The sequence below is a fragment of the Schistocerca cancellata genome, chromosome 9 (assembly GCF_023864275.1).
Source record: "Schistocerca cancellata isolate TAMUIC-IGC-003103 chromosome 9, iqSchCanc2.1, whole genome shotgun sequence".
Taxonomy (NCBI): domain Eukaryota; kingdom Metazoa; phylum Arthropoda; class Insecta; order Orthoptera; family Acrididae; genus Schistocerca; species Schistocerca cancellata.
In genome coordinates, this window is record NC_064634.1 from 199,593,007 (window position 1) to 199,608,852 (window position 15,846).

General features: G+C 36.3%; 1 protein-coding gene across 1 annotated transcript in view; it reads left to right on the top strand.

Moving 5' to 3' along the window:
• Positions 1–15,846, top strand: part of LOC126100419 (poly [ADP-ribose] polymerase) — a 105,639-nt gene that overhangs the window by 57,281 nt on the left and 32,512 nt on the right. Inside the window, exons 11-13 of the mRNA XM_049911021.1 lie at positions 7,080–7,281; positions 11,162–11,360; positions 15,520–15,642. Of these exons, the coding sequence (XP_049766978.1) occupies positions 7,080–7,281; positions 11,162–11,360; positions 15,520–15,642 (524 nt within the window). The remainder of the gene's footprint in view (positions 1–7,079; positions 7,282–11,161; positions 11,361–15,519; positions 15,643–15,846) is intronic.

The following is a 15,846-nucleotide window of genomic DNA, read 5'->3' on the forward strand; positions in this document are numbered from 1 at the left end:
ATTTTTTCTACCTATGAGAAGAGATGGTTGCTAATAGGAACTTTTATGAATTGTGAATCACATGCAGTATTCTCTTCATCATAAGAATAATACGTATATAAACATTTTGCCATGTATTCTTTCGTGTTTGCTGCTATCTCATTTAAATCCTGTCTGCTTAATAAACTACGAAACTAGAGTGAGACAACAGCAAACGCCGAAGAATATACATATCATTTCACGTTTATATTCGTATTATTCTTATGCCTAACAGTGATACAGTCAGAAATGAAGCACGGCAATTGACTAGATTTTTAAATCTAAGATGACTCTAATTTCTGTACAGAATGTTATGTACTAAAGAGACGTCTGCAAAGATTTTCAAACAGAAAAATTTTCGCTAAACTCTCGTTCAGAACATCTTCTATCATACGCAGTCTATTATTTGGTTCTTGTTGATCGTCAAAGAAAGCAGCAGTGTTAGTAACAACAAATAGCAGTCTCTTGCCATTGTTTCGCTAATGAGACGATTTCTCTCTTTTTCTTTTTTTAATTGTAAGCGGCGGTAGTGCGCACAAAAGCAAGCCACGCCGCGAGCGGCGACAGGCCGTAAACACTGATTATCAGAATGCGACAAACAGTGCATGACACAGTACAGTAATGCATTTTCAGCTTAGAGTGACGTAAACACCTATAACAAAGAGAACGGCACTTATCAGATCAAAGAAAAATAAGCAATCGATCCAAACCAGACGAAGCACGTGAAAAAGGAAGGGTACCCGTATAATTATGGACGGAGCGCCTGACGCATAGCTATGGCTACCTGGTAAAGACTAACTGCTTAGCTTACTACGCGAACCATACTACTGTAGCTGTATCGTCATTCATTCGACCTAAATTGTGTCTCATATTACAATGGACCAACTTTGTTTCGATTTGGAGGTGCGGCCTAAAACTTTACTCTCCCCTTGAATTTCGAGTCTCATATTTCAGGTGCGGCTTAGATTCGGGAAAATTTTTTTTCCTTGATTTCGAGTCTCATTTTTCAGGTGCGGCTTAGATTCGAGTGCGGCTTAGATTCGAGTAAATACGGTACTTTGTGAATTATATTGTCGTACTATGAAAATGATCATTATTGCCAAAACAGTCCCGCCTATTTGGTGTGTGTTGCAATTGCTACAATATTAGAAATGCTTATTTTGTTTTATCCAGCACACAGTGGCAAAATAGACGTAATAAGATCGAGAAACCACACCAGTCTTGAGCATTATTTGTATTAACAGCTTTTTCAGTATTAGAGGACAGCATTTCAATTTTTCTCATTAGCAAAACATTTGACGAACTTTGATGAGGTAATAGTTCTTTCACAGAAAGGAAAGCATGCCATGTAAAGCTTAAACAAGATTAGAGGGAAAAATCGCTAGAACCCAAGGATTCAAGAAATGTGTACTGTCTTGCCTGTCTCTTGTCTTTACTGGTTTTAGGTAACCTATATTTAATTTTATGTGGCACAGATGAGCAAGTTATTAGCTAATAGGCAATAAAGAGTCCAGATTTTTCTGAAGAGTTCTTGTTCTCCCATCCAGTATTAATTGCTTAAAACAGGGTCAGGATGTCAAACCGGCCGACTGGTTGGAGGAGAGGCACTACGGGACATTCTAATTTCCACTGTCCTGAAATAGTTTGATGGCATCCATTACAAAAAATACATGTTTGCAGGGTGTATACGACTCGGGACAACCGGGAGATCTGGGAAAAACCCGGGAATTTTTTCATCCGGGAGAAAACTGGGAAAAACCTGGGATATTTTTAGGATTCCAGGAATTTTTTATTGTTTTACTTTTCAGTTAAATTTTTGTAATTTTGACTGGTAAGAACTCTAACAAAGGATATTGCTGTATCCCGTTACTGCAGAATAATACTTCAACAATAAAACATAAACGAGAGGAAAAAACGAAAATAACTTAAATTGCAAAGGAAATGCGCCATATACGACGACAATGACACACACATTGCTCATGCAAGCGTCTGCCTATTGAAAATGTGTCAAAGGCTTTAAAGACTATGCAGTGCTTCATAACAACAAATTGCCTCCAATGAGCGTGAAGTCGCAATTGTTTACATTAGATTTGTTTTAGCAGTTACGCGCGGGCGCATGTGCAGTTGAGTCACGTTTGAGTAGTAGATTCTCCTGCTTCTGGCAACAGGAATGTGGCTGTTGGCTATGCAAGCATTCGCAGCAAGCAGTTAGATGCTACCGGGAAAAGGGAACACCAAATTCATATTCTTGAGGGATAAAACTTGTTTCACAAAGCACCTAGCATCCAACGCACGTTTGCCTATCGATTATTCATATGGTATTGAAACGCTTCCCTGTTGGTTTTTGACCATTTTTTAACACATTTTGAGTTGATTTCTGAATGAATCATAAGTTGACGTTTGAATGCAAGCATAGTGTACATGATGTCTGTCAGGAGAATCCTCATTGCAACTAGAAATAAACTTTCTGCAGACAAAAGGGGACGGGGCTATACGAGCCAAGTGATTAAAGCCTAATGGATGAATGCCAATCACTGTCTGATTATGTGGTTGATTGGGTTTGCGAAAGATCAGCATTGTCATAATTACAAGCGAAATCCATAGATTCAGACTACCAGAATGGAAATAAACGACTGACAGAAATAACAGGTGAGAAAGATTACGTATTATCTTCTCAGTCTATTCAAGAAAATGAAATTTTGACAGAAAATTTTTGGCCAGATCACTACACTAGTAAGGACCAGTAGTTCAGTCCCTGGGCCAGCAGCTGCGTAAGTTCTATTCTGGAAGTAATGCGGAAAACGTGTTGTTCGAACACGTTACAACGCCTAATCGGGGAAATAATCGCGGGGTAACTAAACCTGTGATTCTGGCAGGTTTAGTGAACTTAATCGGTGAACAAATTTTGACAGCGGCAGAAATAGCTACAGAATTGGTGATGACAATATTGTTTGTTAGAACGAGGAAGGAGAAGAAACGTGGATATCACACAAATTATGGAAGAATAAGACGATTCCAAATTTATATAAAAATTTCGTAATACCACTTTTCGATCTCATGCTTCAGAAGCTGGTGCGTATGAATGAAATGTGAAACTCTTTTCTAACATAAAGCTTTTTGCTTGTAGTAGGCCTAATAGGCATTTGATATTGGTACTTATTGAATTATATTCTGTCGTTTTTTAAAAATGACCATTTGTGCCAAAACAGTCTCGTTTATTTGGTGTGTTACAAAATTGCTGTCATATTAGAAGGGCCTATTTTGTTTTATCTAGCAGACAGTGACAAAATATACGTAATCAGCTCGAGAAACCACATCAGTCTTGGGTATTATTTGTATTAACAGATTTTTCAGTATTAGGTTATGAAATTTCGATTTTTCGTGTAGCAAAACGTTTGACGAACTTTGATGAGGTAATAGATTCTTTTGCAGAAAGGAAAGCACGTCATGTAAAGCTGTAGCAAGATTAGAGAGAAAAAAATTCTAGGGGCTAAGGTTTGAAGAAATGTGTAATTTCTTGCTTATCTCTTGTCAGTATTGGTTTTATATATCCTATATTCAATTTTATGTCACACAAAACAGCAAGTTATTAACTAATAGGCAATAAAGAGTTCAGGTTTTCTGAAGAGTTCTTTTTCTCTCGATTACAATAATCCCATCCGCTATTAATTGTGAGATTTTTTAAAGAGGGGCAGGCTGTCAAACCGGCCGACTGGGAGCAGGAGGGGCACCACAGGACATTTCAGTTTCCACTTTCCTGACTATAGTTTGGATGTGGAGTAGAAAAATGCTTTATGAAGAGGCGTGGCACTGCACTTTGGCATACTTAAGACCAAATAATGTCTTATATTTCCTCAAATATATATTTTTTATGTTTCAGACTTTCTGGGATGATGTGCTCTACAAGATAAACATATTTTGAAAATTCGATTTTTTTTCTTTTTTTTAGTATTGACCCGGTTCGCAAATGTCATAGATCCGGGGTTGATGTGCAGAGCAGTCTGAGTTATGGTGGGTAGTCTCCACGCGACCCGTGTTTACATTTAGTGATTTTGCTGTTTCTCCTTCGTTTACTCTCACGTCAGATGAAAACAAAACGGATATCTGTGGCCGGTAGCTATCAAGTGAATTAAAACCCATTCACATAATTACGGAAGGCTGAAATATGGCATTAGTTTCAGATTTTATTTTATTTCCACCTTTCTGACAGTTGAGCATTAATCACCTTGCAGAACAATGAAGTTATTTTTGTCTGTTTGCTAAAGAAATTTGACTTTTGTTAACCTTTCTACAGAGGCAGTCAATGTATTTGAAACGAAATGTTTAATTCCACAGTACTGGCTAATTTCAACTGTTCGCTGTATTTAAAGTGCACGTTTTCATTTTGTAGCACGTATGGCATTATGCCATAATAAAGAATCAAGCACAATATTATACATTACTGGTGCTCCAAGAAAATTTACATCCCAAAAACCACACAGAAAAGCTTAATATCAGGTCGAGGTCTATTTCATTGGGAATCTGGACATATGAATGCGCCCTTTAAGTATGCACTTCAAATGTGCACATTTTAATATGGTTCACGAAATTCCGTGACCCATGTTTACATTTAGTGATTTTTCTGTTAAATACATTCACATAGTTAAGGAAGGCTAAAATATGTTACTAGTTTCAGATCTTATTTTATTTCCACCTTTCGGACATTCAAGCATTAATCACCTTGCAGAACAATAAAGTTATATTTGTAGGTTTGCTAAAGAAATTCTGCTTTTATGAAGCTTTCCTGCTGAGACAGTAAATTTATTTGAAACTAAGTGTTTAATTCCAGACTATTAGCTAGTTTCAACTGTTCACTGCATTTCAAGTGCATGTTTGCATGTATGGCATTATGCCATAATGAACTATGTGCGAGAATGTACAATGAATTTCTTAAATCACAGTGTGTTTGCTCTCATTTAAAAATCAACTCTGATGATGAGTCATTTAGAAGAATTTTGAGCCCAGAAGATCAGAGATTTATGTCGGTATTAAAAATTTTACTGGCATATTTGTGTGATGTATCTTAAAGTTTAACGGGTGCTAAACAGATCAACATTATATGTGAAAGCTTAGCTTCTCTTGTAGCATATTAATCTTTGAGACAAATATTATATGCAAAAGGTTTGCTTTCCTTGCAGCAACACTCTGCATATTAACTTAAACCATTAACTTATCCTGTTGGTGGAATTAAAATTTATTGTTTCTTAATACAAAAATATGCGGCGCACATGATACTGCACATCAAAGATCTTTCCAAAATGTGTTTTCATTCCCCCCCCCCCCGGTTTTGTTTTCTAAAGTGCCGAGAAATTCTACGCTGCTGTATAAAACCATATCCATTCAAAGGGTTGATGTGTCTTACAGTTCCAACGGAAAGTATACTGTCACTTAACACAGAAAGTGTATTTTCACCTGGGAGAAAATGTATTTTTAACTGGGAGATCTGGGAAAAATCCAGGAATTTTTTTCCTTGTCGGTGTATGCACCCTGTTAAGAACCCACTTCCATCAATTCTAGTAACTGTATTTTGGTTTTAACAAAGTCTGAATTAAGAATTTTCCTGGAGTTGAAAGAACAGCAGCTGTTTGGCGTAGAGCTCCAGCACACTTCTCCATTGTTGTGTTCTTCAAACGCCATTCCAACTTTCAGAGCTACAGTAACATGTTCGTCAAAGGTATAAGAGGCCCACCATTATCCCTTTGTTCCTCAAAATAGCATCATATGTTTTATATAAGTTCGTTAGATGGGCTCTTTAGGTAGCTTCCCTGCAGCTTAAGGAAGAGCCCGTATCATATACACTTATAACTAAGAATACAACACTTTACACTTTGCTGTTAACACAAGCTGAACCATTAGTTAAGATATGTAGCAAACAAGAAGCTCACGGCCAATGCTTTGCAGCCATTGAGAAAATATTACTCCCTATGCAACCTTGAGTTGTTGAGGTGACATTGCCGGATCATCACTTCGACAGCTATTACAAATTCCAGAGCTCAGATTGGCACTTGTGTACCCTCCAGATTATGTGCTCCATGTGTGTGAAGTGTCAGTGGCCTGACTATAGGTGTTCAACTTGTACATTAGGGTGTGTTGTTACAGTGTAAATTAAAGTTGTGTGCTTTGTCAGGCTTCGTACCTAGGCCATCAATTGCAAGCTGTATTCTCAACCACTGATCTCTCAAGTCATTCATCACAGCTTGCATTCATAACTTCAATCCCGTCTATGCCTTTCTCATATTTTCCAAACTCTAGTGGGTCTACATATTTGACTGAACTAGAACTCCTACACAAGGAGGGAAACTGGAAGAGAGCTACTAGCAAAATAGAAGCTATGAAAGATTTTTGTGTGGATAGTGTAGTTGGTAACATGGTGCCCATAAAATTCAACTGTCCAGGTTTTAGTGTGTCTGCTCATTGTTCATTAATTACACATTTTGTTTTATAATGTGTTTTCCTGACTTCAAATATACAGTAATCTTATAGAGCACTTTACATTTTGTAATATATATAGTCCTGGCATTTTGTTTGTTTTGTTGTTAGTTATTTTTCTTAATTGTGTTGTTATTTCACCAGATGTATTTGTCTTTTGATTTGCAAGGCACATCAGTGGTCACAGGGTAAACATTGCGAGTATCAATACTTCTAATATTAATGCCTAACCACTAAGAGTTAATACTTCTCATGTTTATAACTTGACCACTGAGACTGCTTTGTCAATCAAAGCGAATGCATCTTGGGGAAGAGCTTTCCAATTTGCAGAATCCTTCTAGTGGAAACAAATTGTAGCAAATATTCTTGAAATTTTGGGATTAATAATCACATTTCATTTACCTTAAATCTGAAAATATCCCTGCAACTCATTAATTTGTTTTACACTAGGTAAAGGGTTTTTTAAAGTATTGATTATTGGTTGGGATGCAACTTGTTTTTTGTTTGTTTTATTTATTTGTTTGTTTTATTTATTTTCATTCATTGGAATTTCTGTGATGTTGTATTATGACTTTGTTGAACTTGACATGTAGGCAGATTTGTCAAGAGTATGCCAACAAAGCAGCGTATGAAGTTGAAGGGTGGAGCAGTAGTAGATCCAGATTCAGGTCTGGAAGATGTTGCTGAAGTATACCAGAAGAATGGCACAGTCTACAATGCTGTTCTTGGTATAACTGATGTTCAAAGTGGGAAGAACTCATTCTACAAGTTACAAGTTCTCACCAGTGGCTCAAGGTATAATTTAGTGCAATTCTCAGTTTTGAATATGTAGATTAATTTGATATTGAATATGTAATGCCTTACATTTAGTTTAAAAATAATCACAGGTCATCAAGCTAGTAGAAATTAACACACAAATACAATTCAATCCTCAAAGCTCTAGTGCCAAAACGTTGGAAGCTATAAAGGTACATATAAAATATAAAAGTAACGCTGTTCAGAATTATTAGATTTCTTTTACAGTTATTAAGAAACATTTGGTTCCAAAAATTCATGTTTGTATTTAGTCTTTGTTTAGTATTGTCACTTGCAGTATGCACATCTATTATTGTGTTATTTGTTGCTTTTTTTCCACCAGTTCAAAAGACTTTGTTAGCTTTAGTGAAATAAATGCTTCAGAGTTCTTGCTGCCTCAGATTTGTATTCAGTATCACTCTATTGATGACTTCCTCCATTGTCACCACCAGGTGACCTTTAGTTACTTAGTTGGCCGAATCATGTTGTGGAACGTCACTGTCGCAGAACTTCCACATGCTATCAGCTATTATGTTGATATCTTGGACAGAACAACATTGGTGGTGGTGCTGATTTCGTTAGATGCGAGTTGCTCATTATTTCCCTGTTGCCTTTCAGCAAAAAGTGCCTGTTTCTGTGTACCATCAAGGGTGTAGCCTCTGTCCAGGTACATTGTCACACACTGATCACAACAACCTTTGGCAACTGAATCCTGATAGGTAGATGCAAAGGGTAATATTTCTGTTTCGTCAAACATAATCGTATTTTTGTTCATGGGGCTGTGTTTGGCAACAGCAGCTTTATAGAAATCGTGTTATTCAATGTGGCGTTAGTGGTCACTGCAGCTTTCTGAAATTGTTTGTATTGGCTGCCAAAGTAACTGCCAATACATTCACAACACATTTTATGAATTTCAGGAGCACCATGACTAAGACCATCTGTTAATGGGTGCAGCATCTTTTTAATATTCCTGGTTGGTCAGAAACTGAATTGAACATCATGTCTATCCAGGACACTATTTTCTTTATTGTAGCTCCTAAGAAAGGAAGGAATGTTGTAAGCTAATGATCTTCTGATGACTGAATATTTATAGATACAGGAAAAAATCATTTTATTGCCAATTTCAGCGGTAATTTAGGCAAAACTCGTGTTATTTTTTGGCAAGATATGGTGTTATTTTTTTGCCAGGTCATGTGCTTTCTGTGCTAGATTTGGTGTTCCCATTTTCCCCAATTTTGCTGTTCCCCACATTTTTTTTTATATAAATTTGGTGTTACCATTTTCCTAAAATTCACAGTCTACTTTTGTCAAATTTGTTTCTTACGATTTTCGGCATTGATCAATTTTTTGGCGTTCTTTGCCAATTTCAGTTTTACATGCCAATTTCGTTGGTTTTTGATCATATTTGATTCCATTTTTTGCCGAATTTGGACATACTCTTTAGCCGAGTGCTACTCTTTAGCCGAGTGCTACTCTTTAGCCGAGTGCTACTCTTTAGCCGAGTGCTACTCTTTAGCCGAGTGCTACTCTTTAGCCGAGTGCTACTCTTTAGCCGAGTGCTACTCTTTAGCCGAGTGCTACTCTTTAGCCGAGTGCTACTCTTTAGCCGAGTGCTACTCTTTAGCCGAGTGCTACTCTTTAGCCGAGTGCTACTCTTTAGCCGAGTGCTACTCTTTAGCCGAGTGCTACTCTTTAGCCGAGTGCTACTCTTTAGCCGAGTGCTACTCTTTAGCCGAGTGCTACTCTTTAGCCGAGTGCTACTCTTTAGCCGAGCTCTGAGTTTTGCCAATGCGCTGCTATTTTTGGTGTTATTTTTTTGTCAAATTCTTTTGATTTTGCCAAATTGTTGAGGTTATGTAACAAAAAATTATAAAAAATCTAATATATTTGATTTTAGGACTCCTGTAGAGAGCATGAAAATAAACTTAAGATCTAGGCATACAATCAGTCATTTTCTCATCCTTCATAATGGTGTGGCAAGAAATACAGTTATGTGGTATGGTAAAAAATTAAATGTTTTGTAGGTTGTTACGCTAAATGTGTAATTCACACTAGTAAATAAACATGAGTTGAGCAGTATTGTTGTTTGGAAACAGCAGCTTCTTTGACAGTGAGTACTCTTTTATGTAGGAAATAAGTTGTCAGTCTGTATATGCCCTTGGACAACTGGGAAAAACCGAGGAATTTTTTATCCAGCAAAAACCAAGAATTCATTGTTTTAATTTTCAGTTAAATTTTTGTAATTTTCAATGGTAAGACTAACAAAGAATTTCACTTTAGCTCACTACTGCAGAATAATACTTCAGTAAGAAAACATAAACGGGACTATAATGTCGAAATAAAATTTTAGTTCCAAAGAAAATGTGCCTTTTACAATAAAACAAACTGCGCACACAAACAGCTGCCAATAGCGAAATGTGTCAAAAGCCTTAGGACGTAGATGGTGCAATACTTAGTAACAACCAACTGCTTTCCAGGGGCGTGATGTCGCAATTACATTTATAAGAGGTTGCGGGAAAATATTGTGATTGGTAGTTTGAAAAGCAGTACTTTCAAAGTAAATTTCCTTTTACACAAAATGAATTATGTTACTTGTGAGAACATGCGACTAATTTCTTAAATCGTGGAGCGTTTGACTCTCATTCAAAACTTAATGCTTTGAGGGGCAGTCGCTTAGAAAAATTTCGGGCATAGAACACTAGCCATTTATGCTATTATTTAATAAAATTTGTGTTTGATATATATTAAAGGGTAACACACTAAAAAAAGACCAAATTCCAATGTTAATTTTTCATATTCATTGTATTTCTTTCTTAGATTATGAATTATGCAATAAAGATGGAAAAAGTATAATTAGCCTTCAAAAAAAAGTGCAAGATGCTTTTTTGAGCAATTTCACACATAATTGGCTTTCCTATGTAAAAGTCGGAACTGCTTGTTAGAACATTTTTCAGCCAGATAACCCATGAAACGTTCAGTACAAAACAATGAAATTTATAATTGTGCTTGTCATAAATATTCAACTGCTACAATTTAAGCTGTGCTCTTAGGATCCTGCCTAACCACACCCTCAATAAAAAAATTAAAAAAAAAATTGTTGGCCAGTATAATAGGTGAAAGTTTCGCTTTTTACATATCTATACTGAATGTATATTAATATAAATAAGTAAGTTTTCTTATTTGTGTGTTCACACTACTTCAGTCATGATGAACTGTGATTGGTTGACAAAAGTGCTTCGTAATCTCAATTTCAGTGCTTTGAAAGCTGCCTTGTTGTAATTTGTGGAATTTTGATTTATACTTCCACAATACGAAAATGTGCAGTGTAAATGTTGCTGCACGTCTAAGATCTTTTCAGAACACATGGCTTTTTGCTGGGCTTCATTTCCTAAAGTGCCAGGAAGCTCTGAACCGGTATATAATACATTTGCCATTCAAAGAATTTGTAAGTTTTACAGATTCAAAGGATAGTGTATTTTCAATTAGCACAAAAAAACTGTATTTTCATCCAGGAAAAAAAATGTACTTTTAACTGGGAAAAACATGGGAAATTTTTTTGGTCACATATATACCCTGGTTGTGTATTTGTCGCAGTTTCCATAAAAACAAATAGTTTAAAATATTAGCAGACTCAGTTAGTCGGCCCATACAGAACAGTTTGTGGTGCAGTTTTGTTCCAGTAGCCCTAAGTTGTGATTGTTTTGAAACATTACTCTAATGAGATGAATGTGACAGTGAAACACTCTTTTGTGACTAAAAAGGTGAATGAAGTAGCAAAAAACTGTTTTGCAGTATTGTATACAATGCAGGGCAGTTACTTTTCCTGCTTCGTGCTAAGTCTTGTCTACATCATAAGAATAATTGCTTATTATGTCTGCAGATTTTGGGTATTTCGAGCCTGGGGTCGAATAGGTACAACAATTGGTGGTAACAAGCTTGAAGACATGGGCACATTGCATGATGCCCTTGGACACTTCAAGTCACTTTATGAAGAGAAAACTGGTAACCTGTGGGAAAACAGGAGTAATTTTATGAAATTGCCAGGACGAATGCACCCAATCGATGTGGATTATGGGCAGGTGAGTTACAGAATACAGAAAGCAAGGATTTATTGCTAAATGTGGGTTAATCAGTACATCTCCCGCACAAGTATCTTTGAAATTAAGTCTTTCATGACTTTTTTTAGAGTTCTGAAAACCATGTGATTACAAAATTGCAATATTTCTTAAGTGAAATAAGAAATAAAAATTTTCAGGTGCAAATGTCTATTATGTAATTATTCATTTTTGGCACATTATACAAGTGAAACACAATGGAAAAATGAGAAGCAAGATTAATTTTTTGCTTTAAGATAAAAATTATGCACGAAAAGATAAAGATAAAATTATGCACGCAGATAAATAAAGCAAAACGAAGAGATGGATAATGAGGAGAGAAATTGTAAGAGCAAGCAAAGATTAGAATATGCATATAATATATTAATAAAGACATTGGGTATGCAGATATGAAATGATAAGAACAGTGTAGGAAGGGATGGAGTGCAATGTCAATTCAGTGTGAAGGCTGAGGATGATTGAGAAGAGAGGCGGGGGGGGGGGAACTGCACTTGGCTTTTGATTTTCCAGGAAAAGTATGTATATGGTTGCTATTAGTACACTTCACACATTGCCAGTTGTCAATATCCTATTGTACTCTGCCATTATTATTATTATTATTATTATTATTATTATTATTATTATTATTCACTTTTCGTTGTGCCATGTTAAAGAACATGTAGGACTTAGTCTGACAGCTTAGTTTTCTTCTTCTCTTCCCAAAATCTCTCATGAATTTGCTGCATTGCCTCTTGTGTTCCTCTGTTCATTGTTTCCAATGATTAAGTTTTCTCTACAAATGTGTAATTTGCAACTAGAATGCCAATGATTTTGCATTATATGTTATCTTCCATTGCAGTCATTTCTCATTTTGCAGTTTTGCCAATTTGTGAATGCCTCCTAAAAATGTAGTTACTGGTGCATATAGTACTGCAGGAAATAAAACTGTTGTGTAATGCCAAAGTTTTGCATTATGGATATCACTCGTTTATTGTACTGATTCTAGGTTATTTTGTACACTTTCTGGGGTTTGGTGGCTCTTTTTAAATTTGTTTTACTTTCTAGTCCAGAGGTACTGTAATTTCTCAGAGATATTTAAAAGAAGACACTTGTAAAATTGTCCCATATTTCATTGGTAGTGGGGATCTTTCTGATATAAATACTTTATATAAAATTTTCCATTAAGAGTCTTCTCATATGATATTTGGATGCATGTCTCTCATAACTTCTCTATGGTGAACTTGGTTTCTTCATTAGTCTTAGTGAAGGTAGCTAGATTGTCAGCAAAATCTAGGCAATTCACTTTGACTATTTGCCCTGAGATCCCATTGTTTATACCTTCAATTTGTTTCCTCCATTCTCAGATAAAATTGTCTAACAGAGTGTGAAATAGAAGTGGGGAGAAGCTATCTCCTTGCTGAACTGATGGCAATACTTCAGATGTATCAATCAGAAACTTCATTTGAGATGTAGTGTCTGTGAGGGTCTGGCAGATCAGTTCTCAAGTCTTCCTGCCTACTCTAAACTCTTCTAAGATGTTCAAAACTGTTTGTCAATCGTTGTACCCCACCTTGAAATCCATAAAGGTGATATATGTGTTGGTCATCAACATGTCTTTAATACTGTCTTCAAACACGTAATCTGCTCACCATATGGTATGGCTTTCTTACAGCCTCATTGATACTAACCAATCAAATGATCTGTTTGCTTTTCAACTCTGTTTGAGAGAGCTTTAGATAGAACCTCATATATAACTGGCAGAAGAGATAGGCTTCTGTAGTTGTTGGGGTCTGGTCTATTGCTTTTTTTATGCTGTGGATGTATAATAGCTTTTTTCAGTCCTTTGGAGTCATTTATTTTCCATATTTTTGCTAAAAGTGCACAAACTCTTCTTATGAGATCATCTCCACCTATTGCTGTGGTTGTTGTCCTCTCTTGGCACTTCATTATTTTTGAGCGATTAAATTCTCTCGTATTTCGTGAATTGTTGGGGGATGGGAGTATGAATTTGGTTCAGGTTTTTCTAAATGCAATCTTTCCATTAGAGGATCATAGTTCAATAAATTTTGAAAGTAATCCACAAGTTTCATGCGGTTTCCTTTGTTTGTCTCTAGTTTTCCATTAATGTGATGCAAAACAGTGTTGCTGGTTTACCGTATTTACTCGAATCCAAGCCGCACATTTTTTCCGGTTTTTGTTATCCAAAAAACGGCCTGCGGCTTAGAATTGAGTGCAAAGTAAGCGGAAGTTCTGAAAAATGTTGGTAGGGGCTGCCACAACTAACTTCTGCTGTCAAATATATGTAGTGCTACGCAGGCATGATTTTCAGGCACAAAGATAAATACTGGCGCCAAAACCTCTGCGTCAGTAAATAAATTTAAAAAAAAAAGTGGAAGACGAGATTTTTTCTCCGCCCCGAGTTTCGACCACTGCATTTTCATACATTATCCAACGAAGTAAATACAAATTCCGTATTGTTCATCTTCGAAAGTAGCAGCATTTCAATGTACTACGAAAATCCGATTGGCAAGACTGTTTGGGTTGTTTGTCACTATGACCAACTCTACGTTCTGAATTTTTTTCCTACCTGTGATAAGAGATGGTTGCTAATAGGAACTTTCATGAATTGTGAATCGCATGCAGTATTCTCTTCACCATAAGAATAATATGAATATAAACAATTTTCCATGTATTCTTTCATGTTTGCTGCTATCTCATTTAAATCCTGTCTGTCTTAATAAACTACGAAACTAGAGTGAGACAACAGCAAACGCGGAAGAATATACATATCATGTCATGTTTATATTCGTATTATTCTTATGCCTAACAGTGATACAGTCAGAAATGAAGCACGGCAATTGACTAGATTTTTAAATCTAAGATGACTCTAATTTCTGTGCAGAATACAACGTACTAAAGAGGTGTCTACAAAGATTTTCAAACAGAGAGAAATTTTCACTAAACTCTCGTTCAGAACATCTTCTATCATACGCAGTCTATTATTTGGTTCTTGTTTATCATTATCAAAGAAAGCATCAGTGTAAGTAACAACAAATAGCAGTGTCTTGCCATTGTTTCGCTAATGAGACGATTCCTCTCTCTTTATTTTTATTGTAAGCAGCGGTAGCCCGCACAAAAGCAAGCCATGCCGCGAGCAGCGACAGGTCGTAAACACTCATTATCAGAATGCAACAAACAATGCATGACACAGTACAGTAATGCATTTTCAGCTTAAAGTGACGTAAACACCTATAACAAAGAGAACAGCACTTATCAAATCAAAGAAAAATAAGCAATCCATTCAAATCAAACAAAGCACGTGAAAAAGGAAGGGTACCCGTATAAATATGGGCGGAGCGCCTGACGCATAGCAATGGCTACCTGGCAAAGCTTAACTGCTAAGCTTACGTCTCGAACCAAACTACTGTAGCTGTATCGTCATTCATTTGACCTAAATTGTGTCTCATATTACAATGGACCAACTTTGTTTCGATTTGGAGGTGTGGTCTAAAACTTTTCTCTCCCCTTGAATTTAGAGTCTCAAATTTCATGTGCAGCTTAGATTCTGGAAAAAAAATTTTCCTTGATTTCGAGTCTCATTTTTCAGGTGCGGCTTAGATTCGAGTGCGGCTTAGATTCGAGTAAATACGGTATACCAAGATGCCCTCACATAATCTCTTAGAGAAACTTTGAGTGGTGTTCTCTGGAAATACTGGTCTATTTATATGAGCCTGTGTTTGTCATATGCGTGTTTTCGTGGAAATTGTTTTTCAGGTTTTTTTTTTTTTTTGTATCTTCAGGAAGGACTCCCATCTTTCAGCTGTTCCACCACCTGTGTTTACCTTTCCTGTGTGGTTGTCCTAATGTCGTGACTGATGTATGTAATGTGTTACTGAGATCTGGACACTCCTTTGGATCTTGTTGTTCTGTGGCATGAGTGGTGGCCCCGGCTTTTTTCTTCATGCAATCTGTATCAACTCCTGGAAATTGGTTCATGTTAGGTCTGGATCTGTTCGCGTAAAACCTAACTTTGATTTGTGTCAAGTAGTGATCCAAATCCTATACGAAAGTCCTCTCTTGATACATCACAATTACTAAATATTGTTGTTTTCGTTATTATTATTATTATTATTATTATTTACAGGATGAAGGTGTCCAGAAAGTTGCTGCCAATGGAGTTGAATCTAAACTGCCCCAGCCTGTCCATGACCTGATTAGCATGATTTTTGATGTGAACAACATGAAAAAGCTTATGATTGAGTTTGAGGTATTTGCACTAGCTGTATTAATGTAGTGTGTTAATTATATTTAATGAATATTATTGACCAGAATTTACAGGGTGTATTGCTCCAGGACTACCAGAAACCTGGGAATTTTTTCGTTTGGGAGAAAACTGGGAAAAACCTGTGAATTTTTTAGAATTCCAGGATTTTTTTAGAAGTCTGAGGATTTTTCATTGTTTTAGTCATCA